This window comes from Vipera ursinii (genome assembly GCF_947247035.1).
Source record: "Vipera ursinii genome assembly, chromosome: 13".
Classification (NCBI taxonomy): Eukaryota; Metazoa; Chordata; class Lepidosauria; order Squamata; family Viperidae; genus Vipera; species Vipera ursinii.
This window is the reverse complement of record NC_139526.1, coordinates 15,193,199-15,208,896: the sequence shown is the minus strand read 5'-3', so window position 1 is coordinate 15,208,896 and position 15,698 is coordinate 15,193,199. Positions and strand designations below refer to the sequence as shown.

The following is a 15,698-nucleotide window of genomic DNA, read 5'->3' as shown; positions in this document are numbered from 1 at the left end:
TGATCTATAGGGCTAATTCAGCAAGATGTCTTTTTTTTTTTAAATAGGCAGGAGACGTGAGATATCTACACCATTTTGATAAGCTCCTATGAGTTGGCAGTGCTCATCAGGACATTATTTTTGGAAATGTTGGCAGTAAAAGATAGGGGTGTGTGAGTGGGATGGTACCTCTGTTTCAGTATTCTGAATTATGAAATGCCTGATTAATCAATTCCCTTAACTCGAATCCATATGGCCTGGAAAGAAATATTAGCCAATCCAAAAACTGCCTGATTCCAAGCTGCTAGTTCTCACCTTTTTCCTATTCTTCTATGTTTTCAGTTCCACAGCTTTTCTAATGGGGTTTTCTGGAGCTTCCTTACAGCGGAGCATTCTATCAGGAAATCTCGCAGCCTCATGTCCATTGCTTTCATCAAATCTCACGGCTCCTCGCTCTGTGTATCTTCAGAACAGAACAACCCCCTTCAGCTCCGAGATCTTTCTTTTTATTTTCAGTGCCTTTCCAAATAAAACCTGGCCAAGGATGCTACACGCTAAGATTCCTTGGCAAGGGTCTGCTGGAGATGGCATGGGAATACCACCTATTGCTTCCGCTGGGAAGGAGGGGACGCAGCCTGCCATCCTGGGGAAGAAAGGGGGAGATCAGGTCTGGGTTTGCCCCTTGGGGATCAACCCAATAACCACTGCAGATTGTCTGAGCTGGAAAAAAGTACAAGGCATGGCTAGACCGGAGGATGGGAGACCACCCGGCAATCGCGAGAAGCAGTCCAGGTAGGAAAAAAAATATCTTGCATTCAGACGTTACGGGTGCTCCATCACTGGAGGTTTTCAAGAAGAGACCAGACAGCCCCTTGCCTGGAATGGTAGAGGGTCTCCTGCTCAAGCAGGGGGCTGGACTAGAAGACCTCTGAGGTCCCTTCCCACACTGTTATTCTGCTATCCTTTCCTTCCTTCCTGGAGGTTTCCAAGAAGAGACCGGACAGCCATTTGTCTGAAATGGTAAGAGCGTCTCCTGCTCGAGTAAGGGGCTGGACTAGAAGACCTCCAAGGTCCCTTCCCACAATAATAATAATAATAATAATAATAATAATAATAATAATAATAATAATAATAATAATAAAGTTGGAAGGGACCTTGGAGGTCATCTAGTCCAACCCCCTGCTCAGGCAGGAAACCCTATACCATTTCAGGCAAATGGCGGTCCAGTCTCTTCTTCAAAACTTCCAGTGTTAGAGCATTCACCGCTTCTGGAGGCAGGTTGTTCCACAGGTTAATTGTTCTAACCGTCAGGAAGTTTCTCCTTAGTTCCAGGTTGCTTCTCTCCTTGATGAGTTTCCATCTGTTGCTTCTTGTCCTGCCTTCGGGTGCTTTGGAGAAGAGCTTGACTCCCTCTTCTTTGGGGCAGCCCCTGAGACATTGGAACATTGAACAGAATAACAGAGTCGGAAGGGACCTTGGAGGTCATCTAGTCCAACCCCCTGCTCAGGCAGGAAACCCTATACCATTTCAGGCAAATGGCTGTCCAGTCTCTTCTTAAAAACTTCCAGTGTTGGAGCATTCACCACCCCTGGAGGTAGGTTGTTCCACTGGTTAATTGTTCTAACTGTCAGGAAATTTCTCCTTAATTTCAGGTTGCTTCTCTCCTTGATGAGTTTCCATCCGTTGCTTCTTCTCCTGCCTTCAGGTGCTTTGGAGAATAGCTTGACTCCCTCTTCTTTGGGGCAGCCCCTGAGATACTGGAAACGCTGCTATCCTGTCCCCCCTGGTCCTTCTCTTCGTTAAACTACACATCCCCAATTCCAGCAGCCGTTCCCTATCTGTTTTAGCCTCCAATCTCTATTGTTATTCTGTTTAAAAAAAAACACCTTCCCTCGCTCCGCCGAGACCTAGCAGGGCGCCCGCGGGCGCCGCGCCGCTCCTTCCTCTCTCTCTCTCTCTCTGCCCCCTCCCAGCAGCGCGCGGCCAGTCCCCTCCCCGGCGCCTGCGCGCCCCGCAGCGCCCCCTGCCGCCGGTCCCCGGCTGACCCAGCGCGGCTGGCCGAGGCCCGGATGCAGGAGGCCGGGCGGAGCGGGGACGTCATTGTTCCCCGACGCGGGCGAAGCAGGAGGCGGAGGCGGAGCGGGCGGGCAGGCGGGCGGGCGGGCTGAGGCCAAGAGCGAGCCGGCAGCGCCGAGCCAGGTAAGGGAAGGCGGCGGGCAAGCGGCGGGTCCCGGCCGCGCAAGGGAAGGCGGGAAGGCGGGCAAGGCGGGCGGGAGAAAGACGCTAGGCCGCCGCCGGCCTGCACAGCCCGGCCGGGCCCGGAACGCCCCCCTGCTGAGGCTGAGCGGCCCCCCTCCCTCCCTGGCCCCGCCCCCTCCTGCCCATCCCCACGCGGGGGGGGGAGGCGGGGGGGCCGCGGGAGGGAGCCCTCCTCCTCCTCCTCTTCTGGGCCTGGGGGGGCGCTTCGGGGAGGGAGGGAGGGAGGGAGGGGTCTCTCGCCGCGCTGCCCCCCCCTCCCGCGTGGTTTGGCGGCCTTTTCCCCCCTCCTCCTCCTGGCCTGCAAACGGGGAAGGCATCCTGGCGGCTGGGGATGATGGGCTTTGCAGGGGGAAGAGCGGCGGCGGGGGGGGGGGTTTCCCCCTCTGGCCGGCCGTTGACCTGCCTCTCCTCCCTCCCCCCCCTCCCCTCCCGCTCTCCCGCTGGCCGGCCGGCTCACCTGCCGCAGTGAACAATGAGCAGCACCTGGATGGCGGGGGGGGATTGGGCTGGCTTGCCCTCCAGGTCTCTGCCGCGGGCGGCTGGGCCGGCAGAGCCTCTGGGAGAGACGCCCTCGGGCTTTGGGGGGGGGGAGGCGCCGCCCGGGCTGCGGGTCCAGGGAGGCGGGCACAAAGGTGGTCTGCGGGGGGGGCAGGTCTTGACGGCTAAGGGAGAGAGACCTCGCTTGCAAGGGGAGATCTCGTGGGCAGAGAGAGACCTCGTTTGCAGAGGGGATCTTGTTTGCAAGGGGAGATCTCGTGGGCAGAGAGAGACCTCGTTTGCAAGGGGAGATCTCGTGGGCAGAGAGAGACCTCGTTTGCAAGGGGAGATCTTGTTGAGAGAGACCTGGTTTGCAAGGGGAGATCTCGTTGGCAGAGAGACCTCGTTTGCAGAGGGGATCTTGTTTGCAAGGGGAGATCTTGTTGAGAGAGACCTTCGTTTGCAAGGGGAGATCTCGTTGGCAGAGAGAGACCTCGTTTGCAGAGGGGATCTTGTTTGCAAGGGGAGATCTTGTTGAGAGAGACCTCGTTTGCAAGGGGAGATCTTGTTGAGAGAGACCTCGTTTGCAAGGGGAGATCTCGTTGGCAGAGAGAGACCTCGTTTGCAGAGGGGATCTTGTTTGCAAGGGGAGATCTTGTTGAGAGAGACCTCATTTGCAAGGGGAGATCTTGTTGAGAGAGACCTTGTTTGCAAGGGGAGATCTCGTTGGCAGAGAGAGACCTTGTTTGCAGAGGGGATCTTGTTTGCAAGGGGAGATCTTGTTGAGAGAGACCTTGTTTGCAAGGGGAGATCTCGTTGGCAGAGAGAGACCTCGTTTGCAGAGGGGATCCTGTTTGCAAGGGGAGATCTTGTTGAGAGAGACCTCGTTTGCAAGGGGAGATCTTGTTGAGAGAGACCTTGTTTGCAAGGGGAGATCTCGTTGGCAGAGAGAGACCTTGTTTGCAGAGGGGATCTTGTTTGCAAGGGGAGATCTTGTTGAGAGAGACCTTGTTTGCAAGGGGAGATCTCGTTGGCAGAGAGAGACCTCGTTTGCAGAGGGGATCCTGTTTGCAAGGGGAGATCTTGTTGAGAGAGACCTCGTTTGCAAGGGGAGATCTTGTTGAGAGAGACCTTGTTTGCAAGGGGAGATCTCGTTGGCAGAGAGAGACCTTGTTTGCAGAGGGGATCTTGTTTGCAAGGGGAGATCTTGTTGAGAGAGACCTTGTGTGCAAGGGGAGATCTCGTTGGCAGAGAGAGACCTCATTTGCAGAGGGGATCTTGTTTGCAAGGGGAGATCTTGTTGAGAGAGACCTTGTTTGCAAGGGGAGATCTCGTTGGCAGAGAGAGACCTTGTTTGCAGAGGGAGATCTTGTTGACAGAGAGAGACCTCGTTTGCAGAGGGAGATCTTGTTGGCAGAGGGGATCTTGTTTGCAGAGAGATCTTGTTTGCAAGGGGAGATCTTAATGGCAAAGAGAGATCTTGCTTGCAGAGAGTGATCTTCTTGTTTGCTTGCAGAGGAAGATCTGGTTTGCAGAGGGAGATCTTGATTGCAGATCTTTCCTGATAGAACAGTTAACCAGTGGAACAACCTGCCTCCAGAAGTTGTGAATTCTCCAACACTGGAAGTTTTTAAGAAGAGACTGGACAGCTACTTGTATGAAATGGGATAAGGTTTCCTGCCTGAGCAGGGGGCTGGACTAGAAGACCTCAAAGGTCCCTCCCAATTATTATTATGATCATCATCATCATCTTGTTTGCAGAGAGCTTCTGGCCTGCTTGCTTGCTTGGTAGAAGCATCCCTCCCTCTCCCTCCCTCCCTTTTTGTGGCTAAGCGAGACATTTGTAACCTGAATTTTACCCGGTTTCACCATCTTTCTTGCCACGGCTGTTAAACGAATCACTGCAGTTGTTAGTAACACGGTTGTTAAGTGAATCTGGCTTCCCCAATTGACTCTGTTGTAAATAAAAAACCCAAAACACATGAGCCCGCGACACCACAACTGTCACAATCATCAGCCCCTTGCCAAGCATCCAGATTCTGATCAGAGGACCACAAGGATGCTGCAACAGTCGTAAGTGTGAAAACGGTCGGAGGTCACTTTTCCAATCCTGCTGTATCTTCGAACGGTCACAAAAACGAACTGTTGTAAGTCGAGGACTACCTGCAGTTGGTAGAACGGGATGGGGAATATAGTTTTTCCTTCCCACGCAGGATACGTGCCTCTCAAGGAAGGGCCTGTCAAATGCTTCTGTAACATTAATTTCCAGGAGTAAAGGAAATTGACTTTTTATAGATGGGTCTGTCTGCTTTCACTCTAGACCGATTACTTCTCTGAGCTGCTTAATAGAAATGTTAGCCCCTCTGTTGGCATAAAGGATGCCTTGTAACTATGAAACTATGACCATAAATATACCTTAAAAGTGCCCTCAAATGCACAGAATACTCTTTGCAAGTTAATTGCTTTTTTCAAGGCAGGCCTGGGGGATCAAGATCCGTTAAGAGAACCAGTTAACTTAGTGGTAAAAAGCTGTTGTTAAATTGGATCAGAGCTAGATGGAGGGAAAAGAATTAGAAGCATTTAAAAAGGGAATCAGTTTAGCATCAGAAGTAGAGGACCATGTCTTGTTTTACTGAAAAACAGAACTAGTGTCTTAAGTGGGAGGTTTTGCGTTTTTTTGCTAGAAGTTCACATACATACACATCTAGGTCCCCAAAATAATTCTAGGTTTCTAATTAAGAGATCTAATATATTTTTACCCTGGCACTTGTTGTATGGTAAGATGCGTTCTGTTGAGTTCCAGGTACGGTGTTTTTTTTCCCCCCAAAGAGAATATAAATTTGACAATTGGGTACATTTTAAAAGACAAATGTGAATCATTGATCTGTTGCTTTACACCGTGATAATTACAAGTATTCTTTCCGAGGTTGCATAACAGATAAAATTTAAAACCGTACTGCCGTTCTCCTTGGACTGCCTTTGGGTATTTTTGATTTGTGTAATAATTATGGAAATGTCCGATTTTAACAGATGCGTGCTTTAATGCAAATAGTTAATATGCCTGTTACTTTAATACAGTCTCATTGTGTTACTGCACCTCCCGTTCGTTGCACGGGATGGACCACTTTCTTGTGCTTCCATATAGAAACAAGTCTGCATCCGTAAGGAGATACAGGCAGTCCTTGACTTACGACCACAATTGACCCTCAGATTTCCGTAGCTAAGTCAGAGCTGTTGGATTTTGCCCCGTTTTCTGACTTTCCGCAGTTGTTAAAGTTGAGTCCCTGCAGTTGTTAACTTAGTAATGTGATTGTTAAGTGGACCTGGCTTCAGCACTGGTTTTGCTTGTCAAAGGGCCGCAAAAGGTGATCACAACGACCCCAGGGGTGACACTGCGACCGTCATAAATATGAGTCGTTTGCCAAGGGTCTGGATCTTGGTCACGTGACCCTGGGGATGCGGAGAGAGGCTGTAAGTGTGAAAAATGATCGTAAGTCCCTTTTTTTCAGCGCTGTTGTAATTTCAGACAGTCACTAAGCGAACTCTTGTATGTCGAGGATTATCTGTAGCGTTTGTGGTGTGCATGCTGAGCATCTATGGCTGGGGTGGTGCGCTATTGTGATTTTCCAAACAACGACCAGGAGATATTTAAGCCTTTTGTTTTTTTCTTGGTAAAATACAATTGTCACACGTTAGCCAGCTCGGATTAAGCCAGGCAAGGCATTGGGTGAAGGGAGGGAGATCTAACTGAAATGAAGCATGGAAATTACACCCAAATAGAAAACTTGCAACTAAAATGCTCACGTTTATCCTTGCCTACATGAATGGTGCTCATCTGGTTACACTGCTGTGGTAGATCCTTAGGAATAAAGGGGAGCGCAACTGTTGCATACTTGATCCAGCTAGCGTGAGTGTATTAGGATTGTCCCCTTTGACAGCGTTTCTTAGGGATTTTATAATAATAAAAGTTGGAGGGGACCTTGGAGGTCATCCAGTCCAACCCCCTTGCTCAGGCAGGAAACCCTATACCATTTCAGACAAATGGCTGCCCATTCTCTTCTTAAAAACCTCCAATGTTGGAGCACCAACATTGGATCTAGTGGATCCCAGGAATGTGGGATTTGGTGCTTTCTCCGGAGTTCCCCATCCCAGTTTTAAAAAGTTACAGGTGGTCCTCATCTTACAACAGTTCACTTAGCGACTGTTCAAAGTTACAACGCTGCTGAAAAAAAGTGACATGACCGGTTTCCCACACTTAACGGCCGTCGCAGCATTTGATCACGCGATCAAAATCCAGACGCTTGGCAGCTGACTCACGTTTGTGGCGGTTGCAGCGCCCCGAGGTGATGCAAACAACTTTTGCGACCTTTTTTTGACGAGCAGTGTCAATAGATTCATTTAATTAACGTTTATTCTCTAGCCAGATTCATTTAATTAACAACCATGTTGTTAACTTTAACAACTGCAGCGATTCACTTAACAGCCGTGGCAAAAAAAGGGTTGTAAAATGGAGCGGAACTCGTTTAAGAGATGTCTCGCTTAACAACAGAAACGTCGTAAGTCGAGGATTACCTGTACTTGTCTGCCTATGTCCTCATAATAAAGAGTTAAGACCAGCTGTATGTTGTCCCAAAGTTTAAACTCTTAATATATTTGGTTTGGTTTTGATTCAACAGCTTATCATCCTCTTAGCCATTGTCGTTTACAGCATAAACCACTGTTCATGGGGCCTTATCTCCGCGGGTTGAATCCACCTTGTCTGCAGGCAAACAACTCTGGATTTTCTATTATGGCTAGTTTTCGCTCCAGGCGCCTCCCGAATGCTGTGCCGGGCCTGGGTAATAATAATAATAATAATAATAATAATAATAATAATAATAATAATAATAATAATAATAATAATAACAACAACAACAACAACAACAACAACAACAACAACAAACAACAATAATAAGAAGTTGGAAGCAACCTTGGAGGTCATCTAGTCCAACCCCCTGCTAAGGCAGGAAATCCTATACCATTTCAGACAAATGGCTGTCCAGTCTCTTCTTAAAAACTTCCAGTGTTGGTAGTTTTATTTCTCCTCCAAATGAATTTTGCCTTCTCTTCTTTGCTGCTGTTTTGTTTCTCTCTGTGTGTGTGTCTGGGTGTTTTCCCTGTAAACAAATTTCCTAGATGACTTGCAAGCGAACTCTTCACCAGCAATTCCATAATAGGCTCCTTTTGTGAAACGAGGCCCTTCTTATGTCCAATTTGCCTCTTTTTGTACCTTGCACCTTTTCCTAGTTAAAATGGGAGAATTCTGCTTGAGCTGTCCTTTCATTGCTGTTTAGATGAATAGCAAACAGCCCTCGTTGCGCAGGAAATGAGTAAAATCCTTGAGCATGTTGGTGCAGAGGCTCCCCTCTCGGTGTGATTTTTGTGCTGTGATTGTGCAATTTGGGTAATTTGAGTTTTATAATTCCGTGAAGGAAATGTGATTTAATAAGGATCTCTTGAGAACGTGCTGTTTTTCTAAAGCAAGGAGAGCTGTTATATGTTACTTTATTTACTCTTAAAACTCCTGTGAAAAACCCTTCCACTATTCATCCTTGCTTGCTTCAGTCAAACCACAGGCTGCCTTTTTAGCATCGGGAAGCCTTAAAAGTTTTTCTTGGTTTCACGGTAAGAATGTAAGAAACTGCTTTTCGCTGGAGCGGATCGCTGGTCCTTCTAACGTGACTTTCCAAGAATTCTGGAGTTTTTCCAGCTCAACCTGGAGGTGCCAGAATCTGACATTTCTGCACTGAAAGGAGGTGTTCTGCTCGCTGCAAGCCAGGATCCCTTCTCCTTGCGTCTGCAAAAGGGATCAATTTCGGGAAATGGATCGTTCCTATCGAAATGAGCAAGCCCTCCATTTTGCAACGGCTTAAAACAGGAGTGTCCAACCTTTGGCAACTTTTAAGATTTGTGGACTTCAGCTCCCAGAATTCCTCATCTAGCATAGCTGGCTGGGGAATTCTGGGAGCTTCTGAAGTCCCCAAAGTCTTAAAAGTTGCCAAGGTTGGACACCCGCCGACTTAAAAGCTGAGCTACCACCTAAACAAATCCTCACTCCCCCATGAAGTTCACTAGCAATCTGACAGCGATCATCCCTCAGTTTGCCTTCAGGAAACTGAATTATTATAAAGAGGAATTAAGACTCCAGCCTTCTTTCCTTTTTCAGCCCCAGGGTCTGCTCTATAAGTTTAAATATTAATAAATAGGCTTAAAACAATGAGTAACCCTTAACTACCTCCCCACCCCAATTAGAAAAAAAGGGGGGGAGGGGAATCTTTATACACGCAAGCTTATACGTTGGTCCTGTTGCTGGTTCTTCAGTTTTAAAAATTGCAGTTCTTCGATAATGAGTTATTTTACACATATTTTAGCTTTCGTGGGCCAGGGTCCCTTTGGATAACAACCAGGGTGCCTTCTTTAGGCCAGAAGCACCAATTGCACCAATATTTACTTATTTAACCACTTTATATGACCATCTACTTACAGTATGCCCTACGCCGGCTTGAAGCTCTTGAAGCATATCTGAAGGCGACAGCTGGCCAAAATGCGGACAATAATGGACACTCCTCGTTATACCTGTAGGACATTGTTGCTTTGTGTGCTGTGCAGGTAATCCTCAATTTACGACACACAGTCGAGCCCCAGTTTTCTGCCGTTGAGCGAGACCATCGTTATTTCCCCTTCGTACGACCTTTCTTGCCCCAATTGTTAAGTCAATTACTGCAGTTGTGAAGTCGGTAACACGGTTGCTAGGTAAATCTGGCCTCCCCATTGACTTTGCCTGTCGGAAGGTCGCAAAAGGGGATCACAAGATCCCGGGACACGGCAACCCTCGTAAATTTGAATCAATCGTCAAGCATCCAAATTTTGATGAACGCAGGGATGCTCACGACGGATGTGTCCTCGGCTTAGGACCACAATTGAGCCCCCAATTTTTCCGTTGCTAAGCAAGACAGCAACGTTCGGATGCTTGACAACTTGGACTCACACTTATGACGGTTGGCGGCGTCCCGGGCTCACGCGATCCCCTTGGGCAGTTTTCTGACAAGCGCTAAGTCGACGAGGAGGCCCGATTCGCTTACGTGTTGTAACATCTGCACTGATTCACAATCGCCGTGGCGAGAAAAGTCGTGAGGTGGGTGGGGGTGAAGCTCGCTGAACAAATTTCCCACTTAGCGACAGAAACGTCGGGCTCAATTGTGGCCGTCAGCCGAAGTCCAAAGGCCGTTGTGCGTCCGTTTATTCTCTAGCTCTCGGCGTGGAAGGGAAGCGTGAGTTGGGTGTGCAAGGATTCCAAGTGGGGGCTGGGCTGTTCTTGCGTAAACTGACAAGAATATTACGTTGACCAGTAAAATGTGGTGGCCTGCCTTTTAGTCTGGATGTTGACTAACTGGTTGGACTTTCTCTAACGGCCGCTACTAAACCGTTGTAAGTCACCTCCTGCTTTCACGGAGATTGGGGCCACGTCGTTGGGAAACCCGAGTTAAAGATTCAAGCTGCCCTTGGCTAAGAACGGTCATTTGGTCATTTGACAGCCACTGAAAGTTTCAACCGATTTCAAAAAAACAAAAGAAAACAGCGGTCACAGTTAGGACCGCTGCCTTCTGCCGCAGACACACGATCAGCTTACTGGCACCGGGCAACCAGCTCCCATTTAACCACCAATGGCGGCTTTGCATAACCACAATTTACCGTGTTTCGGGGTGATTTCTGCCAGAAGATCCCCTTTAAAGGGAAGGACTTGCCTTCAGAACCACATGGTTGCTTAACAATCCTTTGGCGACTGCTGTTAACAGGATCATCAAGAGATGCTTAATATTAAGTCCAGTCACTGGCAACAGCTTTGGTCTGATACTTCTTCGGTCTTCGCTGTGGTTGTAAGTCTGTATTCGGGGTAAAAGGATGAGAGTTGGTGTGTTTCATAGGGTTTGATTGGTGTTACTACGTTACTGGAACCCGGGATCCCGCTGGCCAGCTGTTGACCTTCCTCTTCCCCCCCCACCGCCCACCGCCATTTACTTACCTGCCACAGCAAAAAATAACTACACCTGGATCGGGTTTGCGGGCAGGGGGGAACCGGCGAAGGTTTGTCTTGGTGCAATCCACGTTTCTCCCATCGGTGGTGGGCAGGAGCAAATCGGAAAGGTGTCCTCCGGCTTTGCTTGGGAGTGCATCCATCTTGGCTTTCATTGTGGTTGTGGCTCTGTACTGGGTAAAAAGGATGAGCCTTGACAAGCAAGCTGCAGCACGGCGTAACCATAACTTGCTATGTTTTGGGGTGGCTTCTGGCAAAAAAGAACAATAACCCCCCACGCCCATTTAAAGGAAAGGATTTGCCTTAGGGACCATGAAGTTGCTTAACAATCCTTTGGTGGGTCATAAAGAGAGGCTTAATATTAAGTCCAGTCACTGGCAACAGCTTTTTGACTGATACTTCGGCCTTCTTGGCTGTGGTTGTAAGTCTGTATTGGGGTGTGTGTAAAAGGACGAGGGTTTGTTTAACTGTGTGTGTTTCATATGATTTTATTGATGTTACTAGAACTAAGGAGGAACTTCCTGACAGTGAGAACAATTAACCAGTGGAACAACCTGCCTCCAGAAGCCGTGAATTGCTCCAACACTGTGAAGTTTTTAAGGAGAGACTGGACAGCCATTTGTCCGAAATAGTATATAGGCTTTCTTGCCTGAGCAGGGGGTTGGGCTGGATGGCCTTCAAGGTCCCTTCAAACTTTACTATTATGATCATGATTACTAAGTTACAGGTAGTACAAATATCCACAGTTGTGTTTGTAACATCTAGTTGGAAGTCATTTGGGGGTGGGGTGGGGGTTGGTTATTCTTCCCTCCCTTAAATAATGCTATTTTAAAATTAACAACACTGAGTTGTTGGAGGAACCAGCCTTCATAGCCATGAGATATAGTTTTCATAAGCTTTTTAGCTAGGTTTTGGGTGTGTGTTTTTTTAATGCCTACTGCTCTTTCAAAACTATTAGAAGACTCTCAGCAGCCTGAGTACCGAAAACAAAATGATGCAGAATAACAGAATGGGAAGGGACCTCGGAGGTCATCTAGTCCAACCCCCCTGCTCAGGCAGGAAACCCTATACCATTCCAGCCCAGTGGCTGTCCAGTCTCTTCTTCAAAATCTCCAGTGTTGGAGCACCCACAGCTTCTGGAGGCAAGCCGTTCCACGGATTAATTGTTCTCATTATCAAGAAATTTCTCCTTAGTCCTAGGCTGGTCCTCTCCTTGTTTGGTTTTCATCCGTTGCTTCTCGTCCTGCCTTCTGGTGCTTTGGAGGATAGCTTGACTCCCTCTTCTTTGGGGCAGCCCCTGAGATATTGGAAAACTGCTATCATATCACCCCTAGTCCTTGTTTTTGTTAGGCTAGCCCCAGGGGTAGGCAACCTTGGCTCTTTTACGACTCGTGGACTTCCAACTCCCAGAATTCCAGCAGGAATTCTTACGAGTCGTAAAAGAGCCAAGGTTGCCTACCCCTGGGGCTAGACAAACCCAATTCCTGCAACCGTCCTTGATACGTTTTGGCCTCCAGCCCCCCCTAATCACCTTTGCCATTCTTTTCTACGCTCTTTCTGTTGCTGGCTGGGGGATTCTGGGAGTTGGAAGCCCGCAGTTCTTGACGTTGCCAAGGTTGGACACCCCTCACGTCGAGGGAAGGAAGACCGTGTTCTTCTCTTTCAAACGAACCGAATCCTCTTTCCTCGCTCCGTTGACTTGAGTGTATTTCTCTGAAGTCTGGAACACCTGGACCGCAGCGAGTTGAATAAGGACCGCTCCGCTTCTTCTGTCGCACGCTCAGGATTTTTTTTTTCTTCCCCCCCCTCCCCCCCCTTGTGTCTCTTTTTCTTTTCCAGAGATGAACCATGACCATAGTTGACAAGACGAGCGAGTCCTCCAAGGCCTCGGCTTCTGAGAAGCAATCTTTCAACTCCGTGGCACCAGCTTCCGGTGACATGGACACGGGCTCTACCGGATGGGTCGCTGTGTCTTCTTCGTTAGAGGCTCCGAAGCACAAGATGGGGCCAGTGCCAGGAGCCGCGCTGTATTCCAGTACATCGGGACCAGACAAATGCAAGCCTTCCGCCAAAGAGCTGGGTAAGTGACGAACGCCGTTTGCAAGCACAGGCAACCCCTTTTAAATGACTGTGTGAAGCGTCCTTGGCGCGCTCTGAGCTTGGTTCTTTTCATTACCCAACTAGGTCACCTCTTAAAAGTGCTTAGAAGGGGGTAGGATATATGGAGAGAAGGAAGGGAGGAGTTGGAGGTCTAGAAGGAGAAGGGGAAACTCTGTGGGTTTCTTGGCACTTTCTGAGCTGGCTTCTTTTCTTGCAGTCCTTTCGCCACCAAACTAGGTAACGTCATCAGTGTTAGAAGAGCATGGGGTTTGCAGAGAGGAGGAGGAGGAGGACTGCGGGGTCCTTGGTGCTCTCTGAGCTTGGTTCTTTTCTTGCAGACATTTCGTGACCCAGCTAGGTAACATCATCAGTGCTAGAAGAGGGTGTGTGGAGAGGAGGAAGGGAAGGACTATGGGTCCTTGGTGCTCCCTGAGTTTTTCCAAACTCTCAACATCTTTTTGGTGATACGGTGACCAAAATTGGCTGCAGTATTCCAGGTGTGGCCTCACTAGGGTTTTATAAAGCGGCACTAATACTTAACAACCGTGGCAAGAACAGTGGTAAAACGGGGCAAAGCTCACTCAACAAGCCTCTTGCCTCAAGGGCATGAAGGTCGGGCTCCATGGTGGTCATACGTTGAGGACAACCTGGACCCAGTTAGCTCCTGAGAAGCTCCTAGCACAGGGGTAGGCAACCTTGGCTCTTTTATGACTCGTGAACTTCAACTCCCAGAATTCCTCAGCCAGCATGGCTCAGCATGGAAACTCCCTTTTCCCTCAGCATGGCTGGCTCAGGAATTCTGGGAGTTGAAGTCCACAAGTCATAAAAGAGCCAAGGTTGCCTACCCCGGTATAGGGTTTCCTTCCTGAGCAGGGGGTTGGGCTAGATGACCTCCGAGGTCCCTTCCAACTTTCTTTCTTTCTTTCTTTATTTATTTATTTATTTATTTATTTATTTATTTATTTATTTATTTTAATTCCATTTATATCCCGCCCTTCTCCGAAGACTCAGGGCGGCTTACAAGCTTAGCAGTAGCCTTCATTCTATGTATATGCCTGCTTATTAGGGCTTGTTTTTTTTTTTTTTTATTATTATTATTATTATTATTATTATTATTATTATTATTATTATTATTATTATTATTATTATTATTATTATTATTATTATTATGAGCCGGCTACAGTAGTCCTTGACTTAAGTTGCTGAGGATGAGAAACACTGCTGTAGATCAGGGGTCTCCTAACTTGGCAACCTTAACACGTATGGACTTCAACTCCCAGAACTCCACAGCCAGCCATGCCACTTGGGAATTCTGGGAGTTGAAGCCCACGAGTCATCAAAGAGCCAAGGTTGCCTACCCCTGTCCTAGTTCATCCGAGAAAAGGGGTGTGGGAGACCCGCCCTGTGGGTTGGCTTTTGAATTATGCCCCCCACCTGATTTTTTTTTCTTCTTCTTCCTAACCGTTCATTATTTCCCGATCTCGTAACTTCTGACAGTGATCGGTGACGGGATTGCGGCCCCTCAGAAAGTCCTTTTTCCGGCTGAGAAGATTTGCTTGAAATGGCAAAAGATGCATCGGGTTGGAGCTGGTCTCCAAAACCTGGGCAACACCTGTTTCCTGAACTCGGCTCTGCAGTGTCTGACATACACCCCTCCCTTGGCCAACTACATGCTCTCCTACGAACACTCCAAAACCTGTGAGTATGTTTTAGCTTTTCTTTTTCCTCATTGTTCAAAAATGAAAGCGCTGTTTTTCCTCCACAAACAGGTGGGAACAGCAAGGCCAATGTTTCTGTACCGGCAGTCCTCCAGTTACGACTCTTAATTCAGCCCAGAATTACGGCTGTAAGTGGTGCCCGGGAGCTAAGCCGGTCGCCCACCTGACCGCTCCTGATTTTACAACCCTTTCTGCGGCGGTCGTTAAGCGGATCGCTGCAGTTAGCGGATGCTGCCGTCGTTAAGCAAATCCTCTGTCTAGCAATGGGCAGAAAGCGGAATTAAAGCTGATTTCCAGCCAAAAAAAAAACCAAACAAACCCCAAACAACCCAACAACTATGAATTGTGGTCCCATAATCAGGGGATGCTGCAAATGTGGGCCAATTGCCAAGTGCCCAAAATGTAATCACATCATCGTGGGGGGGAGGGGACATCGGAACATCAAATCCAGGCCTTAACCCAGGTCTGTTGTAACTTCAGACGGTCATTAAGAGACTGGCCAAAGACTACTCCATTTAGCAATATATTGTTAAATATTTTCACAGCTGTATGTGTCACATAGAATTCCCTTGTTTGCTCGAGATGGGTCTTATTTTCGATCAGGGGTCTTCAAACTTGGCCCTTTTAGGACTTGTGGACTTCAAGTCCCAGAATTCCTCAGCCAGCGTGCCTGGCTGGGGAATTCTGGGAGTTGAAATCCACAAGTCATAAAAGGGCCAAGTCTGAAGACCCCTGTTGCGGACAGACCATGCCTCGCCCGTCTTCTCCACCGTGGTCTTTTTTCAGACATGGAAGTGAAGTCTCTATTTCATTGGAAATGGCCCTTCTTGAGGACACCCTCTGAAGGGTGGGGAGAGGGGTGTCTCCAAACTAGGTAACTTTTAAGACTTGTGGACTTCAACTTTCAGAATTCTGGCTGGGGAATTCTGGGAGTTGAAGTCCACAAGTCTTAAAAGTTGCCAAGTTTGAAGACCCCAGATTTGAAGAACAAGAAAGCATATTTAGCTACCGAGGAGGAAAAAAAGCAACTCCTTATACCAGGGGTCTTCAAACTTGGTCCTTCTAGGACTTGTGGACTTCAACTCCCAGAA

The 15,698-nt window shown here is 48.1% G+C and overlaps 1 protein-coding gene across 4 annotated transcripts in view; it reads left to right on the top strand.

Annotated features, from left to right (window-relative positions):
• Window positions 1-2,118: 2,118 nt before the first annotated feature.
• Window positions 2,119-15,698, top strand: part of USP42 (ubiquitin specific peptidase 42) — a 31,132-nt gene continuing 17,552 nt past the window's right edge. For 3 of the 4 annotated variants that reach the window (XM_083372741.1, XM_083372742.1, XM_083372739.1), the window contains exons 1-3: window positions 2,119-2,178; window positions 12,629-12,869; window positions 14,387-14,587. In XM_083372741.1, coding sequence (XP_083228867.1) covers window positions 12,638-12,869; window positions 14,387-14,587 — 433 coding nt within the window. In that variant the 5' untranslated portion in view covers window positions 2,119-2,178; window positions 12,629-12,637. Of the gene's footprint in view, window positions 2,179-12,397; window positions 12,870-14,386; window positions 14,588-15,698 lie in introns of those variants that run through there. The other variant, XM_083372740.1, reaches the window with a different exon arrangement.